The sequence below is a fragment of the Bos indicus genome, chromosome 4, assembly GCF_029378745.1.
Source record: "Bos indicus isolate NIAB-ARS_2022 breed Sahiwal x Tharparkar chromosome 4, NIAB-ARS_B.indTharparkar_mat_pri_1.0, whole genome shotgun sequence".
NCBI lineage: Eukaryota > Metazoa > Chordata > Mammalia > Artiodactyla > Bovidae > Bos > Bos indicus.
The window spans coordinates 117,645,181-117,664,086 of record NC_091763.1 but is presented as its reverse complement, the minus strand read 5'-3'; the positions used below and the strand labels follow the sequence as shown (position 1 = coordinate 117,664,086).

General features: G+C 41.9%; 1 protein-coding gene across 15 annotated transcripts in view; it reads right to left on the bottom strand.

Moving 5' to 3' along the window:
* The window catches only part of RBM33 (RNA binding motif protein 33), a 110,642-nt gene that overhangs the window by 71,732 nt on the left and 20,004 nt on the right, over positions 1-18,906 (bottom strand). For 13 of the 15 annotated variants that reach the window (XM_070788472.1, XM_070788477.1, XM_070788470.1 and 10 more), the window contains 3 exons: positions 16,762-16,838; positions 14,452-14,761; positions 10,705-10,821 (listed from right to left, as the gene is read on the bottom strand). In XM_070788472.1, coding sequence (XP_070644573.1) covers positions 10,705-10,821; positions 14,452-14,761; positions 16,762-16,838 — 504 coding nt within the window. The remainder of the gene's footprint in view (positions 1-10,704; positions 10,822-14,451; positions 14,762-16,761; positions 16,839-18,906) is intronic. The other 2 variants (XM_070788479.1, XM_019959371.2) reach the window with 1 other exon arrangement.

The following is an 18,906-nucleotide window of genomic DNA, read 5'->3' as shown; positions in this document are numbered from 1 at the left end:
AAACAGTGAATGGATACACAAACTGCTGTACATCCAAACTATGGCATGCTCTTTCAGCAATAAAAGAGGAAGCAACTACACAAAAACTGAGGTGAAGCCACAGAGGCACCATGCCGCAAGTCAAAGGTGCAGTGAGTCACTCCAAGGAGACACACCGCCACACCGCCACACAAAGGGGACACACCACCACACCACCACACAAAGAGGACACACCGCCACACCTCCACACAAAGGGGACACACCGCCACACCTCCACACAAAGGGGACACACCGCCACACCTCCACACAAAGGGGACACACCGCCAAAGGGGACACACCGCCACACCGCCACACAAAGAGGACACACCACCACACTGCCACACAAAGGGGACACACCGCCACACAAAGGGGACACACTGCCACACCTCCACACAAAGGGGACACACCGCCACACCTCCACACAAAGGGGACACACCGCCATACCTCCACACACACGACACTTGCCAAGAGGCCGAGGATGAGCAATGGAGGGAGGGCCTGACTACAAAAAGGGTGGCACAAGTTCAACTTTTGGAGAGACAGAATATCCTAGGACGCAAACTTCTGGTTCACACTCAGGGTCCAGTTCCACTTGAACTTCATCAAGGATTACACGAGCCCTGAGCTGAACCTGAAACACTGCTGGCTTCAGCTGCCTCAAGTATAGGTCACCTGGCAACAATGACCAAGTTAGACTCACTCTTTCAGCCACTGGTCACTACCTCTTACTCTAAATACTAGGCTCAAAAAAAGGGCATCTTCTTTGGCCATGGACTTAGGATTAACTTACCTATCTGCCATAATGTTGACTTTCTCTGCAGAGAAATACTTATGAATGGAATATTCACATATATTCACAATATTTCATTCACAAGTAAAATTCCACTGAAGGGCAGTGTTGGATACCAATATAAAGATCAAGTTACCCTGATTATATTTTCTAAGAATTTAAATTGTATGTAAATATCTGACTTCATTATATAGACACTGCCAAAAATATTCAAAGGTTTGATTTTTAGCTAATTATCTTAAAAACCTGAAAGATGCATTTGTAATGCTTAACAGAGGATGCATATGAAAATCATCATGAAAGTTCTTTACAAAATAGACAAGTCCACCAAAGTCTTAACATACATACATAATTAGAAACTCTAAGAGGCAGCAAGACCCAGTTTTGTTACATTCTCTAGCTAACTCTGAAATGAACTTGTGATCTCAGTTTCTAAAAGAAAATTCAATATTCCATGCCAAATCTGAAAGGGGTGGGGTGGGAAACTGGGTAGTTCTCTGAAATAGAAAGCTATAGAGAACACTGCTTCTAAAACCTTCCCAAACGTTTTTAGTGCTTACAAAATATTTGATAGAGAACAATTCTATACTATCATATCTATATCATAAATAAAAATCAATTCTAATTCCACCAAGAGCTAAAACTTACAAACTGAAAAGACTAGCAGTTATTAATAAATTGTGCAAAAATTACAAGAGAAGAAAATTACAGACCCATCTCCTTCATGAACACAGGCACAAAATCGCTTATGTTGCCCCATCACTAAGTAGCATCCAACTGTTTGTGACCCATGGACTCTAGCACCCCAGGCTTCTCTGTCCACATGGAATCCCACAAAAAAGGAAAATATGTCATGACCAAGTGAAGGTTTAGACAGAAGCATACGATTGATTTAACATTCAAAAACCAGTCAACTTAACAAATCTCGTTTCAAAAATTCCAAATATATGTACACACACTCTCCTTCTCCAGAGGTGGCACCTAAGTCCCTCTCGCTCACCTTCGTGAACACAGACGGGACTTCGTGAACACAGGTGAGGACTAGACTTAGTAACTTGCTTCTAAAGAACAGAGAACAGAATGTGAAAGACAGAACTTCACGGAATGACGATCTTTACTGGCCAAGGCCACCTCGGCACTTGACCAAGGCGGACACTGCCGGGGAGTCCTGCACACAGCTGCAGGATGGGCTGAGGACGCCTCACCTCCATGGTATTCTTTCCAAAAATCCCATCGCCCCAGTCTAACCATGAGAAAAGCACCAGACAAGGATGGGTTAGAAGACATTCCACGGGACACCTGGGCAGGACACTTCTTTAGACTGTCATGGTTGTGGAACTCAAGGAAAGACCTACAAACTACCGCAGACCAGAGGAGACAGGACAGCAATGTGGTGCCCTGGATTGGGCCCCAGAATAGAAAGAGGACATTAACGGGAAAATCTGCAAAACAGAAGTTAAGTCCGCAATATAGGCAATAGTTTTTAAAGTCCATTTAATGCACGTTAAAAAAACGAGGGATGATACAAGATTATCTCATAGGAACCGAAAAAGCACTGACAAAATTCAACACTCATTTCTGATTAAAAAAAAAACCAAAACTCAGCAAACTAGACACAGAAAAGAACTGCTTCAATCTGACTGAAAAACCTCCAGGTAGCTTATATTACTTACTTGATAAAATACTGAATATTTCACCCCTAACATGAAGAATGAAGCAAAAATAAATGCCTTCAATGTTTCTTTTCTACAGAATACTGGAGGTCAACAAGGCAAAAAGAATGAAATAAAAACACAAGTGAGAACCATTAAACTGTGGTTATTAACTTTCCTATTCTAGACTAGGAAAGACTAATTTAAACAGAACTAAGGACACTGCTCGAGAGAAGTCAGGACTGACTAGAAAGAAAACAAGGGGGGATCTCTGGGGATAATGAGGGTAAGTTGGATGTGCACATGTATCAGATCCCTGAACTGTATTAAGTGGTTATAACTTTTCCAGAAAAGGGAACTAAGGCAATGGAGTATTAAGTGGCCTGCCCAATGCCAAGAATCAGTAAGTGACTGAAAGGGAAAGTCGCTCAGTCGGGCCTCTCTGTGACCCCATAGCCTACACGGTCCATGGAATCCTCCAGGCCAGAATACTGGAGTGGGCAGCCTTTCCCTTCTCCAGGGGATCTTCCCAACCCAGGAATCGAACCCACGTCTCCCTCATTGCAGGCGGATCCTTTACCAGCTGAGCCACAAGGGAAGCCTGTGGTTATTAGCAGGCAATGTGATTATTAAGATGCTAGTTTTCCCCCAACTGGACTGAAAATACAATTCAGTGTTCAAAAACAATGCCAACCAGATTTTTAATAGATGCTGACAAGTCAATTGCAGAATTTATATACAGAATTCAAAGGACTCAGACTGCCAGAACAACCCTGAAAAGGCGCCACAACTGGCGGATTGCACTGCCTGATCTCACGCCACAGCGGCCAAGACAGCGCAGCGCTGGCGACGGGGCAGAGCGGGCTCCAGAAAGAGGCTCGGACGCCACCGGCGCCTGAGCCTCACACAGCACTAAGGGCTCAACGGGGAAGGAAAGCCTTTAGACAAAAAAATGATACAAACACGAGACAGACAAGTGGGAAAACTGAGACTCTCATTCATGACTGGTGGGAGTATAAACAGTACAAACACAAGAAAGCCATTTGGCGGTTTCTTACACCATCAAACATACTTCGACCCTGTTTCAGTAGTACCACTTCTACCTAATGCTACAGGGAAAAAAGATATATCCACAAAAACATAAGTACAATAAGCTCTTTTAATTATCCATGATAACAGAAAAACTGAAAACAACCCAAATATTACCTATTATCAAGAGAAAACAAACAAGGTATGTCCATCAAATGGAATGAACTGCTGACTGTGGGCATAAATGACTATTTGGATGAACCTCAAAAACATTATGGTGGCCAAAAGAAGCTAGACACCAGCACACCATCACTGGTCTGTTCAGTTGCTAAGCTCTGTCTGGCTCTTGGCGACCCCGTGGACTGCGCTACGCCAGGCTCCTCTGTCCTCCACTGTCTCCTGATGTCTGCTCACAGTCACACCTACTGAGTCGCCAACGCTAGTTCTAGACTAGCAAAGACTAAATACACAGAACCACAGGCATGGCTCACCTCTGAGAGGAGTCAGGGCTGACTGGAAAGGAACAAGGTAGGGACCTTCAGGGATAATGAGGGTAGCTTGGCTGTACACATCTATCAAATTACTGAACTGTATCAGTCAGTTCAGTCACTCAGTCATGTCCGACTCTTTGCGACCCCATGAACTGCAGCACGCTAGGCTTCCCTGTCTATCAGCAACTCCTGGAGTTCACTCAAACTCATGTCCATTGAGTCAGTGATGCCATCCAACCATCTCATCCTCTGTCGCCCCCTTCTCCTCCCACCTTCAATCTTTCCCAGTCAGTTCTTTGCATCAGCTGGCCAAAGTATTGGAGTTTCAGCTTCAGCATCAGTCCTTCCAATGAACACCAAGGACTGATTTCCTTTAGGATGGACTGGTTGGATATCCCTGCTGTACAAGGGACTCGCAAGTCTTCTCCAGCACCACAGTTCAAAAGCATCAATTCTTCGGTGCTCAGCTTTCTTCACAGTCCAACTCTCACATCCATACATGATTACTGGAAAAACCATTGCTTTGACTAGACAGACCTTTGTTGGCAAAGTAATGTCTCTGCTTTTGAATATGCTGTCTAGGTTGGTCATAATTTTTCTTGCAAGGAGCAAGTGTCTTTTAATTTCATGGCTGCAGTCACCATCTTCAGTGATTTTGGAGCCCAAAAAAATAAAGTCTGACACTGTTTCCACTGTTTCCCCATCTATTTGCCATGACATGATGGGACCAGATGTCATGATCTTAGTTTTCTGAATGTTGAGTTTTAAGCCAACTGTTTCACTCTCATCAAGAGGCTCTTTAGTTCTTCACTTTCTGCCATAAGGGTGGTGTCATCTGCATATTTGAGGGTATTGATATTTCTCCCGGCAATCTTGATTCCAGCTTGTGCTTCATCCAGCCCAGCGTTTCTCATGATGTTCTCTGCATATAAGTTAAACAAGCAGGGTGACAATATACAGCCTTGATGTACTCCTTTCCCTATCTGGAACCAGTCTGTTCTTCCGTGTCCGGTTCTAACTGTTGCTTCCTGGCCTGCAGACAAATTTCTCAAGAGGCAGGTGAGGTGGTCTGCTATCTCCACTTCTTAAAGAATTTTCCACAGTTTGTTGTGGTCCACAACAGTCAAAGGCTTTCGCATAGTCAATAAAGCAGAAGTAGATATTTTTCGGGAACTCTTGCTTTTTCGATGATCCAACAGGTGTTCGCAATTTGATTTCTGGTTCCTCTGCCTTTTCTAAATCCAGCTTGAACATCTGGAAGCTCTCAGTTGACGTACTGTTGAAGCCTGGCTTGGAGAATTTTGAGCATTACTTTAATAGTGTGTGAGATGAGTGCAATCGTGCGGTAGTTTGAGCATTCTTTGGCATTGCCTTTCTTTGGGATTGGAATGAAAACAGACCTTTTCCAGTCCTGTGGCCACTGCTGAGTTTCCCAAATTTGCTGGCATATTGAGTGCAGCACTTTCACAGCATCATCTTTTAGGATTTGAAATAGCTCAACTGGAATTCCATCACCTCCACTAGCTTTGTTCGTAGTGATGCTTTCTAAGGCCCACTTGACTTCACATTCCAGGATGTCTGGCTCTAGGCTGGTGATCACACCATCATGGTTATCTGGGTCGTGAAGATCTTGTTTGATCTTCAAGTATACACTGAACTGTATACCTCAGATGTAAATACCACTGCATGTAAATGTTACCACAATTTCTAAAGTATTTCAAATTTAAATGGTACAAAGATGTTATTTAAACTTCTCACCTGTTCCTCTATACAAGCCAAAACTATCAAATAGCAAACCTTTGTAACCACGTTTGAAGACAGAAGCATCGCTGGCACTGACAAGACTGTATAATTAGAAAGGCTCAAGAGTTAGTTTTCATAACTAGATCTTTCTAACTTGTTCCAAGTACAGTGATTCTTTTTGTATTAACCAAGAAGGAACATTAGTTAAATAAATGGAGTCACTGAAAATAGACTTTTCAACAGAAATTTCTTTTTAGTTCCATAATTCAGAATCTAGTGTGTACTTAAACATAACTCTGAGAAAGAAGTTATCTGAAAAACTGCAATATGCTTTCCAGTCCATTTTAAGCAACCCAGAGCATGCACACTACAACACAAGGTGAGTGCAACGGTTTGGTTCCACAACACCCTGCAGCTAATCCCCAGAACATGAGTCAAAAGACTAGAAAGACACCAGAACACAGGTGTATGTGGGAAAATAAAACTGCTGTTCTCCCATGAGGACTATGTAATTTATTTATATGTCTAAAAAAGATGGGAGGACAGCCCTCCAAAAGCAAAGCCTACCAAAAGGTACCGAAATAATGTATAACACTCACTCCCAGCACCTACAAAAGTACCACGCATACAAGTTCTCAACAATGATGCTCTAACGGACATTCAGTGATCCCAGTATGAGGAAGAAAACACCACCAAAACACCTGTTGCCAGGACAAAGTCCAGCATATTACCTGCCTCCAAGAAGGACTACTAAAACCTGAGAGCAAAGAGCAATACGAAGAAGTTTCCATCAATACAAAACCAAGCAACACAAACAAGGTAAACAAACCAGCAATCAAGGACAGAGCGTAAGAAAAATGTGTAACTTTTAAAAAAATACTTTGAAATATTTTGTTTAAAACTATGGGACATACATCTTGGAAGACAAACCCAACAATATACCTCTTAAGAGACAGTATAAAAAAGATAAACTATGTAATATGGCTGAGAGTTTACTCTCTTCTCTATAAAAATGTACATACAGAAAACCACCATTAATATGTTTCAAGTTAGGGTTAATATCAACTAGAAATCACAGGAATTAAACAAATGCATCCCAGTTCTTTGCCTTCCAAATTACCAAGGGTCAAATTTTAACCGCTCAGTATTTCCCTGTTCACAAAAGTTATCTTATTCACAGCAAAGTATTTTACAGTATTTGATGTACAAAATATATAATAATCCCACCATCCAGAGGTGACCACTGTCACCATTTGTCTTGATCCTCCCAGACACGTGTTGAGACACACACACACACACACACACACACACACACAGACGTTTATACATGCACAGCATGGAGGACCTAGCAGAGGAACCCCACTAGCTTGCTCTTTTCGTGTCACACATCACAAGTCTCTTTCCATGTCCAAGAGGGCAAGGGCATCCTTTAGGAACGTGTAGCCCCCTGGCCATCATTCATCTAACCCTGCAGAAAAATCCACGCTGGGCCCACTTGTTTTCAAGGCTGCAGACAAACAGCTGGCACGGGTGTCCCTGAGCACATCTTAGGGGCTCTTGGGTAACTTCATTAACCTGGGATTACTGAGCCAAGGCACTTTCAGGCTTCTGACACTGTCACAAACAGGGAAGGGTCTGAAATTTCACCCTTCTTGCAGGCTGCTAAGGTAGGTCTGCCACTGTTTCATGGAGGCTGTGAGAAGGCACGACACTCCTAGTCACAGATGAGGACAATTTACTACTTTTAACAGCAGCAGTGCCGTGTGGGGGCCAGCTCCGTGAGCCCCAATTCCCGGCGGGCTACCAGACAAAGAGGGCAGCTGACCCTGCACAGAGGGAGCTGTGTTGTGGGGGGACCTGAGTTCAGGGCACTGTCATCATGAACAGAAAGCAGGCCCGCCCCTTGCTCCAGAGACAGACACGTCTTTCCTTGAAAAGACAGGAACAAAGGGCGGTCAGTGCTCTGCTCCCCAAACCTGCACAGACATGACAGAGTCGTGGAAGACTATCTCCCATCTCCAAGATAATCCTCCAACAGAATAAACAACACCTGACCAGTATATTTATTTTTGCCAATATTAAGACAGGTTAGAATTCACAACTGCCTCAATTTTATTAAATATATTTTATACACTTAGTAATCATCTGTCTTATTTTTGTACTACCTTCTCACATTTTTTGCCCTTCTTTTTACAAATATACAGAACGCACTGAATATGTTAACTTTACTAAATACATTAATTTCTAGTCTTATATGTATATTCTTTCCCCATACTGTCATTTCTCTGAACTTGTTTATACTGTTTTGGGGTATTTGTGTATGATCAAATCATTCTTTTCCTTTATGGCTTAAAAAGGTGTGATACCAAGAACAGTAGAGTAAAACCAAAACAACTTGGCGGGCACCTGTTCCCCGTTCCCTGTGACGTCCTTGATCATGACACTCCCCGCTTTAGCTGAACGTGCTGTGCTGTCACCTACTAAAACGCTGTATTAGCCAGCCTCCTTGGCTGGGAGGCACAGCCATGTGACTAATGCATAATTAACGAGACGTTTATCCAGTGCTGTTGAGAACTCTGGGATGTCTCCTCCAGCGGTGGGCACGGGCCTGTTCAGCCTTGCTGCGATCACTGCCTGGACATGGACCATGGCAAGCACAGAGCCCTGGAACTGCGGGGAAGTCTGAAAGAAGCCTGGGCACCTGGCTGCCTAGTGAGGCCAACACCAGATCTGAAACGCTTTTGGGAATGTTTTTACGTTAGTGAGAAATGAACTTGTACTATTTGGTGAGTTTTCTGTTTCGTAGGTGAGCCTAAAGCTAGCACACTATTATTAAAACATTTTCTTTGAGTACATATAAAATCTGGCATTAATTAATCTCAGATCAATACTGGCATTAAGGTTCAAGGAAGGGGTCTAACTTCTGTCCCAGTGATTAAGCGTTCCTAAGTATTAATATATCTGAGCTATTATCTTATTAATTCATACATGTCACGAGTTCATTTACTTTAAGGGCTGGGATTGATCATTAATGTTCCTCCAAAGACACCTCTCTCTCTCCCTAAATCTCTCTGTTCAGAAGATACTGAAAATGGAAGGAGCGATTACCATTTTTAAATAATAGCCCACTTTTGCTTCAATGTTTTAATGACTACAGCTCAAGAACAAAAGTTTGAAATATCTAAATCTATAAGTCATACCCTCTATCAGTTCCAGAAGGCATTCAAGCTAAAGTGTAACACCGATTAGAATTCTTATTAACTGCTTTACAATAATAATAGTTTATATTTCCAGAGATAATCTAAAGATTAATACCTACAAAACCTTTTCTCACTCTAAAATATACTACAAAGACAGTATGTTGTCACAGTAAGGAGAAGTACTGCCTAGAATACTGAAAGAGTAAGTTACAGGAAAAAAAAAAATCAATGGAATTAATTTTCCAACTACAAAGTATTACAAATTAATGAAGAGGACATGAACTAACTAATGGGCGCTGGATCCCTGTTTCCCTCTCAACTACTCACCCTCAGAATGACCCCCACAGCCACCTCCGTCAGCACCCCCACACACACACCATCCTTTAACGACTTTTTAGCTTGCTCTCAGACATCTTTTGCCAAAATCAGCCTTCCACAAGTCTGACCTAATCGAGGCTCATACTGGCCTTGCACTGGGCAAAGAGTACACAGGATATGGTGCTAAGCACGACACGCATAAATCCGTCTCCCTGGATCTCTGGGCGGGGGCTCATTACTCAGAACAGAGCAGTTCAGTAGGAGAACCACTTCTTAACATTTCCTTTAGCTTTGTCTCGGTTCCTTTGATTACATGTATCTGTCTAAAATTGAAGAATCTGAGCAAAGCGATCTTTCTACTACTTTTCTATCTTTTCTCTTAAGTTTCAAGTATTTCAAAGAGCAAAAGAGAAAGCACAAAAATCAAATTTAGCTTATTGGAGAAGAACAAGGCTGTGTCCCAGAAAGTGTCTGTACACGTCCACACGCTCTGTCAGCCCATGTATCAGGGAAAAGAAAGGGTGGTGCTTTGTACACTGAGTTCATAGAGCACTGCTGTAAGACCTAGTATAAATGACCTGAGCCCGTGAAGCATCATTCTTCATGACCTCTTAGGGAAAAGAGGGGGGAGGTATTAAGAAAAATAACTGAGAAAACACATTAAAAAGAAAACAAAATCTTAAACCAACAAGTTCTAAGACTACAGGATGGCTTTATAGCTTGCATGCTTGGCCCATGGGACAAGTTCTAAGGTTGGAAACAGAACTCAATGGCCTCCACCTCACAGCACACCCCAATCTGTCCCGACAACACGCAGTTCTCCAGACGTGCCTGACAGGTTACCTCTTCCATAAAGCCTCAACACCCCAACCCACCCTCAAGACACACACCCAAACAGAGAGGCCCCAGCGCGTGCTCCTGAGCAGGCCCGAGCCTCCCTCCCGGCAGGTCTTCTGCCTTTCCCTCACTGGAATGGGTGCTCGTCTTCTCTCCCCTATTTTAGACTGCAAGTTCCGTGAGCACCAGAACCAAGCTTCTCAATCATCCGCTTCTTCAATACCTAACACAGCACCTAAATCCAGGGAAGTCTGCAATATTTTCTGAATAATGGTCAAATTTAACTGATGCTAATTAACTTAAGATAATCCCAGTACTTCTTTCAAGGCACTAACATATACTACGCATTTCAAAAGATTCCTACCTACACCCCATAGAACAGCTAAGACATTCTAACACTCAAAGGGCAGACATCTATCTGGAGACCACAGCTCACCAGAAGTCACTGTCCAAAGATTCTTGCAAGCTCAGGGACTTTGGTTTCTGCTTTTTTAGCTACACTCATACTTCAAAGAGGAGCTGTATTAACTTTTCACCAACATTAAAAAGATGCTCTTTTTAAATATGGAAGAAAAAAAAAAAACCCAGCAAACTTTTGGACTCTTTTTAAAAAGATGAACAAATACCTCTTCAGTTTCAGGATCAACCTGGGAATCAGTAATCTCATCTAATTCCTCTTCAGCAACACAGTCTTCCTGCTCTTTCATCCCTTGTTGCCCACAAGCCTGCAAGTACTCTTCATCCTAACAGCCATTAAACAGAAAATAAGTTTTTCTCGTATTGCTTTGGGGCTCGTAAGCACTTTTCCTCTTCATGACTCATGCTGAGCCACGTGAGCACACTTTACTATGACGATTACCAGACCGAGCAGAAAAGCACGAAGCACAGAACTAGAACGGGACCTCCCCGAGCGTTAACGAGAGCAAAGCGCAGCGTGCCCACCTGGTCGATACAGGCAGTGACACGGACTCTGCCTCAACCTCCAAGGACCCCAACACACAGCTCTTCTCAAAATCAACACCGAGGAGATGGAATCTTAAAAAACAAAGCGTGCATGCGCTTGCACAGAGCAGCTCAGCAGCAGTACTGGGGCTGGAATCATGCCCAACTTGAACTATTTTCATAGCAGCAGAAGCCAACATAAGTATGGGCAATTCAATTCAACACAGGAGCTGTATTAAAACTGCATGTTAGTTTCTCCACCAGCCGCTCCTTTGAATTAGAAGGATGACCTCAGGTTCGCATGGAATGTAAGGAGCATGGTAGCAGGCAGACAGCTCTTAAAAGCACAGGGAAGGAAACAGGCAAACTGGCTAGAAACAACTGCAAGCAAAGAAGGGCTCCGACAGGCACGTGCAACCGCTCCCCTCCAGGGGAGTTGAACTTCCCAGTGTCCCTGGCCACCAGCTGAAGTGAGCCATCGGCAGCTGCAAGGCAGCGGGGAGAGCAGACAAACGGTGGGGCCTGCACAGCTCACCACTTGGGGCCCAGTCTCGACACAAAGCACAGCAACAGCACATAAGGCATGGACCTCCTGAGGCCCCTCAACTGTCTCTCAAGACCGCCCCTACATACTGCATTTACTTCCCCAAGGAAACTGCTGCCATTCCACCCAAAGTAGCAACCATCACTACCCAAGATTCACTGAGAGCAGGACTGTCAGAGTTCAAAGAAGGCCATAAGAGGCAAGCGAAATTTTCAGTAAACATACAAGGGAGAAGAGTCCACACCACGCAATTTTCACCAGGAAACAAAAATCTGCTATTACACAAATTACCAATCTCAAGTTGTTTTTACAGAACACTGCTTTACAAAATCTCAATCTATGTTAACTTTAAAGGCACTAGGTAAATCCAGTTATGCTTAGAAGTACAAATCACCTAACAAAGTCCAAATATCCTGTGGAATAATAAAGAATTTACATCCCTTCCTAATACAAGAATACAATTTTTTATATCAAATCTCAATTCACTCTCAGGATTAGGACAGCAAAAGTCAAAAAAACTGCTTCTGAGTATGACAGGAAAGAACACTACAGTTTACTATCAACTTTTTAGGTAAGTGTCCCTTCTGGTTGTAACATTCTGCAATATTATAATTCTACTCCCAGTTACAGAATCCCTCCGTCTGGCCTGCGTGAGCTCAAACAGATAGAACACACTCAGGATCAGTAGAGAGTTCAACTCCAGCTCCAGTGTATGAGTCAACATGGCCTAACCAGGACACAAACCACAGTTAAATAAACCATTTAATAAACTAAAACACCTCTGGGACATACAGGGACACAATCGACTCATATGTTCATTAGTCTAATAATGAATAATTAATTAATCTGTGCACCAGTGACAGCCTAAGAAAACAGGAAGAGGCCCTCACTGCAGAGCTGGAGAAGTATTTCACAGCTTAAGTGCGTTTTCCTCTCCCCATGCAAAGAAGTGGCAGTGCCCGTGTCTACCACTGTGATAACTATAAAGAAGAAACCAGTAATCTTAAACAGGGAAGAAAAGAAAGAGCATGATGATAAACCTGGATATCCTGAGGGTGGCTGACACTGCTCCAGAAAGATACTGACCTTTACCTCACCTTTAAACTTTATAATTCTCTATAAAAATATTTAGACGCATTCAGAATTCTTAAGTAAACTTCAAGATTTTTTTAAATTCTGAAAAAATTAATTTTAATGTAGAAAAGTACTGTGACTGTATTGAATTTGCATATTTTTTTTTTCAATACCTGAATCTTACACACAAGATGTCAGATGGTTTAAGCTGGATTTTATACAATGAGGAGCCTAATGTAACCCCATGTTTGGAAAACGAGAGAGAGAAATTCCTCACTTGCTAGAAATCCTCTGTACAACAAACTCTGCAAGAACACCAGAGAGAAGGGCCTCTTCTGTGACTATGTATAGGTGCTACCAAGCACTTCCCAGACGGTGACTGTTCTGCTAAATTTTAAGCTCTCAGCAGGCAGGGGCCATGCTTCATGTTTCAACAATTCTCGTGGCCACACTGCTTCCACACTGGTAAAGATCTGTTGAAATGCTGAACTTACAAGGGATACGACTGACCAAGCACCTCATTTTAGGGATGAGTAGTAGAAATAACACAACACTAACCAGCAGATACTTGGGCACAACTTTAAAAGATTTTGGCCTAATTTTTAAGGAGCATTTTAAACTACGGTGTCTCACTTTAACACAGTATATGAACACACTGTAAACCAGAGATCACCAGTCCACACTACTGTAGGATTTATTACCAAAACAAACCATTACAGAGTTATCGAAAGAACAAGGAGTCACGATGCCTTTTATACGATTCTGTTTACCAAAACTACACACATCTTTTAGTGATTAGGTCTACTAAAGAAAAACCATTCAAAAAGAATCAAACCTTAAAAATAACTATTGAGATATGGAAACACAACTGTGTCTGGGACTAAATATTCTAAGGCTCCATGTAAACAATCTCTTTCAAAACTACACACACACACACATTTTTTTCTCAAATGAAAAATCATTTACTCTGAATGAAAACATAAAAGCAGAATTCTTGCCCTAAATCTGCTGACCTCCACCCCTTCCCAGCAGCCCCCAACATGGTACCACAGGAGCCCAACATGCTGAAAACCCTAAGATTCCACTGCATCTATGGAGATCTCGCCCTTCCAACAGAAATTTCACTAAGTGCTTGTTTCATAAACAAATCTCTTCCAATAATGAATCATTAAGACAGATGATCTTTCACTACCTTTTTCTACCTTTTTCTTTTTTGACTGTTCAACCTTAAAAAAAAAAAAACCTACCCACCAAAACCTTTCTGAAATAAAAATCAGCACAATCTCTGCTTCCTGATTACAGATAACAAATTGTGTGTGACATTTCCTAAACTAACCTCCAATCTCTTTATTCATGTTTAGACAGTTCTCAGTTACAAAAAAGGATGAATGAGCAGGACATCAATCACTCTGGAATATTAGCACCTTAAAGATGTCTTTAGCAGGTCAATAATCTTTTCACCTTAGAAGGACTTTATCAGATCTTGTCTAAAGCCTGGATAAAAGCGCTGCATTAAGTACTTCTAACAATTGACAGTGTATCTCCACCACACAAAGCTGTTTTCTTCCTTAGGGTGCAATCCTCAAGGTCACAATTCTGTGCAGCCTTCCAGAATGACAAAGGAGCATTAGCTCCGGCCAAACAAGCTGTCAACACAAACTTTGTCATAGCTCAGATAAAGAAACTGGCAGACAGTGATAATAAGGTCTAATTTCCCTCCCTCCCAGGGGAGGGAAATAGATTTCAAATCAGTCTAGAAACCTATGCCCAGGCAGCCATGTTATCTTCAGCCATACAAAGGAGAAAGACTCACTGTGAATTCATCTAAAGGCTCATTGATCTCGATGTCTAGGACCTCGTCATTGTACAGCTGCTCCTCCTCGGGCTCCTCCACGTACTCAATGTGGTCTTCTGTGAGCTCAGCGTCATGGCCTTCATACTGCCCTTCTTCTGGGTACTCATGAGCATACAGTTCAGACCCATCCGATTTGTGATAAACGAGTTCGTCCTCTCCTTGCTCATACTCGGATTCCTGTTCTGCAGACTGGTCGTTAGTGTCAGACATCTCAAATGATGTGACCATGTCTGACGTGGCGGTCAGACTGATCGTGACATCCTGAGTACTACAGAGGACAAAAATACAAAGAAAAGTATGCAACTGGAGTGGAGCTCAAAACTAAATCATCACATTAAGTTAACTGTTATCAGAGACCAGTGACTGATAATGCACACAGACTACAAGAGAGACTACAAGTGAAACGCACGTGCTACACACTCAGCCAGCACCAGACTCCTGCCACCCTGAGCGCCCGAACTATCGTCACTCCAGTGACCTGAGCAGGAGAATCAGACCAACTGTGAGAGACAGGTCTGCCTGGGAGAAGTCCAGGATTGAAACAGACCACTCTTCATTCTATCTTTCAGAATAAGGGTGGTGTCCATTTTCTAAGACATCCAAGTAAAACCAGGAGTATTACTCTATAAATAGGAAATCATAGATTGAACTTTTTTTTAATTGGGAGGATAACTGCTTTACAATGTTGTGTTGGTTTCTGCCATACAACATGAATCAGCCATAAGTCTACATATATCCTCCCCACACCAATGGAATTTTAAGAGCTTTTCTGTATCTATGATGCACACTATAAACTTGTATTTTAAAAAAATAAAACATTAAAAGTTAGCATGTAAATACATTTCAATGTTTAAATCAAGTTCACACTAGCCTCAAATTTTTTTAAAAATAGCTAATCTGAAATAAACAAAGGCAATTTTAAAACTGAAAAAAAAATCATATTCCACCTGTTAAATCACAACGGCCAAATGTCAAACAATTAAGATGCATAATAACAACATTTAAAAGGCAAGGTTTTAGGGCTAAATCTAAGTTTGCACCCATTAAGCATACAATCCTAACAAAAAAACTGAACATTCCACATACACGTGAAGATACTACATGGCTAAAAACTCCAAGGGCAACGCAATTCAAAAGATCAAAATCTAATAATGATATCAAAGAATGAAACTGGGAAACAAATAACTGGTAGAATAAATAATTTAAAACTTACTGTTACCCATAAAAATTACTTTATATTAAAAAACATCTATTACATGTCTACAGCTCAATAATAAATTGCATGTATTTGTTAATTACATTTGTACACAAGAAGTGTCTTTATTTTCACAATAAATGTTTCCTCATAAAATTGAAAATATTTCACTTAACAAGAGTATAGTAAATACCTCTTCCTCTTTTTATAACAGAACTTACTATTATAAGCTCTTAGTCAAGAGAAAGATATTCTCTACTGCCATGCACTGAATATTTGTATCCCCCGCAAAATTCATGTGTTGAGTCCTAACACCCAGCGTGATGGTGTCTGGAGGTGCAGCCGTTGGGAGATGCTGAACAAGGGTGGAAGCTCATGAATGGGATCAGTGCCCTATAAAAGGGACCGCAGAGGGCTCCCACACACCCACCAGCCACATGAGCACAGTGAGAGGGCCGGGGGCCTCAATGGCCCCCAACCAGGCCGGCACTGACCCTGGACTTCCCAGCCCTCAGAACTGTAAGAAATAAGTATCTGCTGCTCACAGGCCACCAGTTTATGATATCGTGTTATGGCAGCCCAAACTGACTACATCAATTATATTCAGATAGTCAACTACAGTCTAAAGTGCAGTCCAAACGAATTTCCAAAATGACAATTTAGCTAATTGATATGCACAAGTAAAAAATGTCTAAAATGAAAACAAAAGCAGCAACATCAAACTGCAACCAACATTACTGAGTCAGAGGCCACTGCCCCATCCAAATAAAGGAATTCTCTAAAAGAGCAGTACAAACCTATCTGGAACTTCTATAACCGGCACTCAACAGAGTTCACAGGTTATTAAATGCAGGACCAGCAATGATTTTAGACAGTTGATCTATTTGTAGTAAAAGACATACGGCTTCCACATCAGTTATATTAATATAGTAACATACTTTATTAATATAATTATATTAGAATATAATCATATGGTAAAGATACAGTACAATATCATTTATATCCCACTATAACTATAAATCAGTTACTAGAAATTTAAACAAAGAACATTTTAATGAGATAATATTCAGTACCAGAAATTTTCTTCGTCTTCATTATCGCTCTGTAGGAGATCATCATTTAGCTCTTCATCTGACAAATCCGATTGATTCTAATTAAAGCAAGAAATCTAATTAATGCGTGTCACTTCTGTAAGAAAACTTGTTACAAAACTGCAAAATTACATTGACTGGATTATTTCTAACCTTGTTATTAAAACATTTGCCATTCACAAAGTTTTCTCAGTTTGATATAACCAGGGACAGTCAAGGTTCTACACATGGCATACTAGCTAACTCCCCCAGACTAACTTTCAGATGCTCAGACAAGTAAATACAGAAGGAGCAAGCATAAGAATCATATTATGACTCTAACAAAGGAGGAAAAAAACGACAAGTCCTTTGGTAGTATGATACAAACAATTTTTTCTTATCATACCAAAAAAATGGTATCCTTAAGATTTGATTAAATTTAACATAAACAAAAGAAAAAATAGTGGAATTTTAGAAAAAAACAGATTTTAGATAACTAGATTGCCCAACTGAAATGATAAGAGACTAAAATAAAACTCTGGTTTGTCCAGTAGATGGATACATGAAAATAAGTACAATTTGGATTCTCTCTCCTGTTCCTGACAGGTTTGTCTACTCATATTATGAATAAGCAGAGGCAGTCTACTGAGTGTACCAACTGGCCAAATTTCTAAAGTTACAGGTTTTGTTAAGCTAACACATACCAGTATCTTAGATTTAAGATGGGGAACTTCACACTTTCCTACCTTATTAAAATTATTTCTGTGGTATATATAAATTACTATTCCTCCACAACATGCACCCAAGGGGGGAAAAAAAGACTTGATTTTCTACCTAAGGATGAAAGAAAGAAACCAGAAATCTTTTCCTGCCATTTTATAGATTATAAACCTAGGCTTCTCAAACATATCTCTATTTACCCTTCATTAAGGTAGTTTTGATATAACCCAAAAAATATCCATCTTATTTGTAGTTTTTATTAGTTGCCCACAGAACCTGTCATCCATTAACAGGGATGAGCCAGGCCTGCTATGCATGTGTGCGTGCTAAGTCGCTTCAGTCGTGTCTAACTCTTTGCAACCCCACAGACTGTAGCCTGTCGGGCTCCTCTGTCCATGGGACTCTCCAGGTAAGAATACTGGAGTGGGTTGCCATGCCCTCCTCCAGGGGATCTTCCCGACCCAAGAATCGAACTTGAGTCTCTCATGTCTCCTGCATTAGCAGGTGGGTTCTCTACCACTAGCACCACCTGGGAAGGCCAGGCCTGCTATGGGAGAACTCAAATTTAGCTGCCCAGAATCACTAAATAAAAGCACAAGATATCTTTAAAAAATAACAATTCAATAAAGCCAAATTTCATTCAGTAATAGGCTGTTCCCTTCAGGTTTTTAGGTAAACTTCTAAATATTGGTCAAAAACCCATTAAATCACACACCAAACAAAAAAGAGTGTGTGCTGCAGTAGGCCCTGGTGGTCATCACGTCTCACTGTCTGAGCTCTGAGGATTCAACTCTCTATGTCGACTCTGAACTTGATGAGCAATGGACACAGGAGGCAGAAAATGACCAAAACACCAACGTCACTTGGAAAGCTGGAGTGGAGGGCCACACTCCGCCCTGAGGCCACAGCTGATTCCTAACTACTCTGTGCCGATGAGCTGCAGTGGCGTCTCCTCAGGCAGGAGGGAACAGCTAGGCTGGACTCTGCTCAGGGTGGTCGGCAGGAAGGCAGGGCAAGGAGAGTGAGAGACCGGCCGTGAACACTTGTGAAATCATTAGGGCCAGGTGGGCTCCCTGACAGAAACACAGGGCAAAGTACATCAGGCTTGCCCAAGAGTAGAAATCCAACCGCATGTAAAATTATTTTACTACATTTAAACATTTTAGCATCTAACTGGTATCCCTCACGAAAGCATTTTAAATACTTACAAAGGAAAACACGTGTTTACCTCAGGGAAGTGAGCTCCCAAATACAGGGAGTGCGCGTCAAGGCAGTGCAAACTAAGCCAGAGGCAGACAACCGTCCCCGCTCCTTCTGTGCCCACCCCGTAGGAGCACGAGCCCCGGGCCTGCCCCGCCCCAATCACACCACGCACGGGCACCCCGAGGCCAGCCCAAGCTCACAAACGGGCAGGCTGAGGGGCACGCT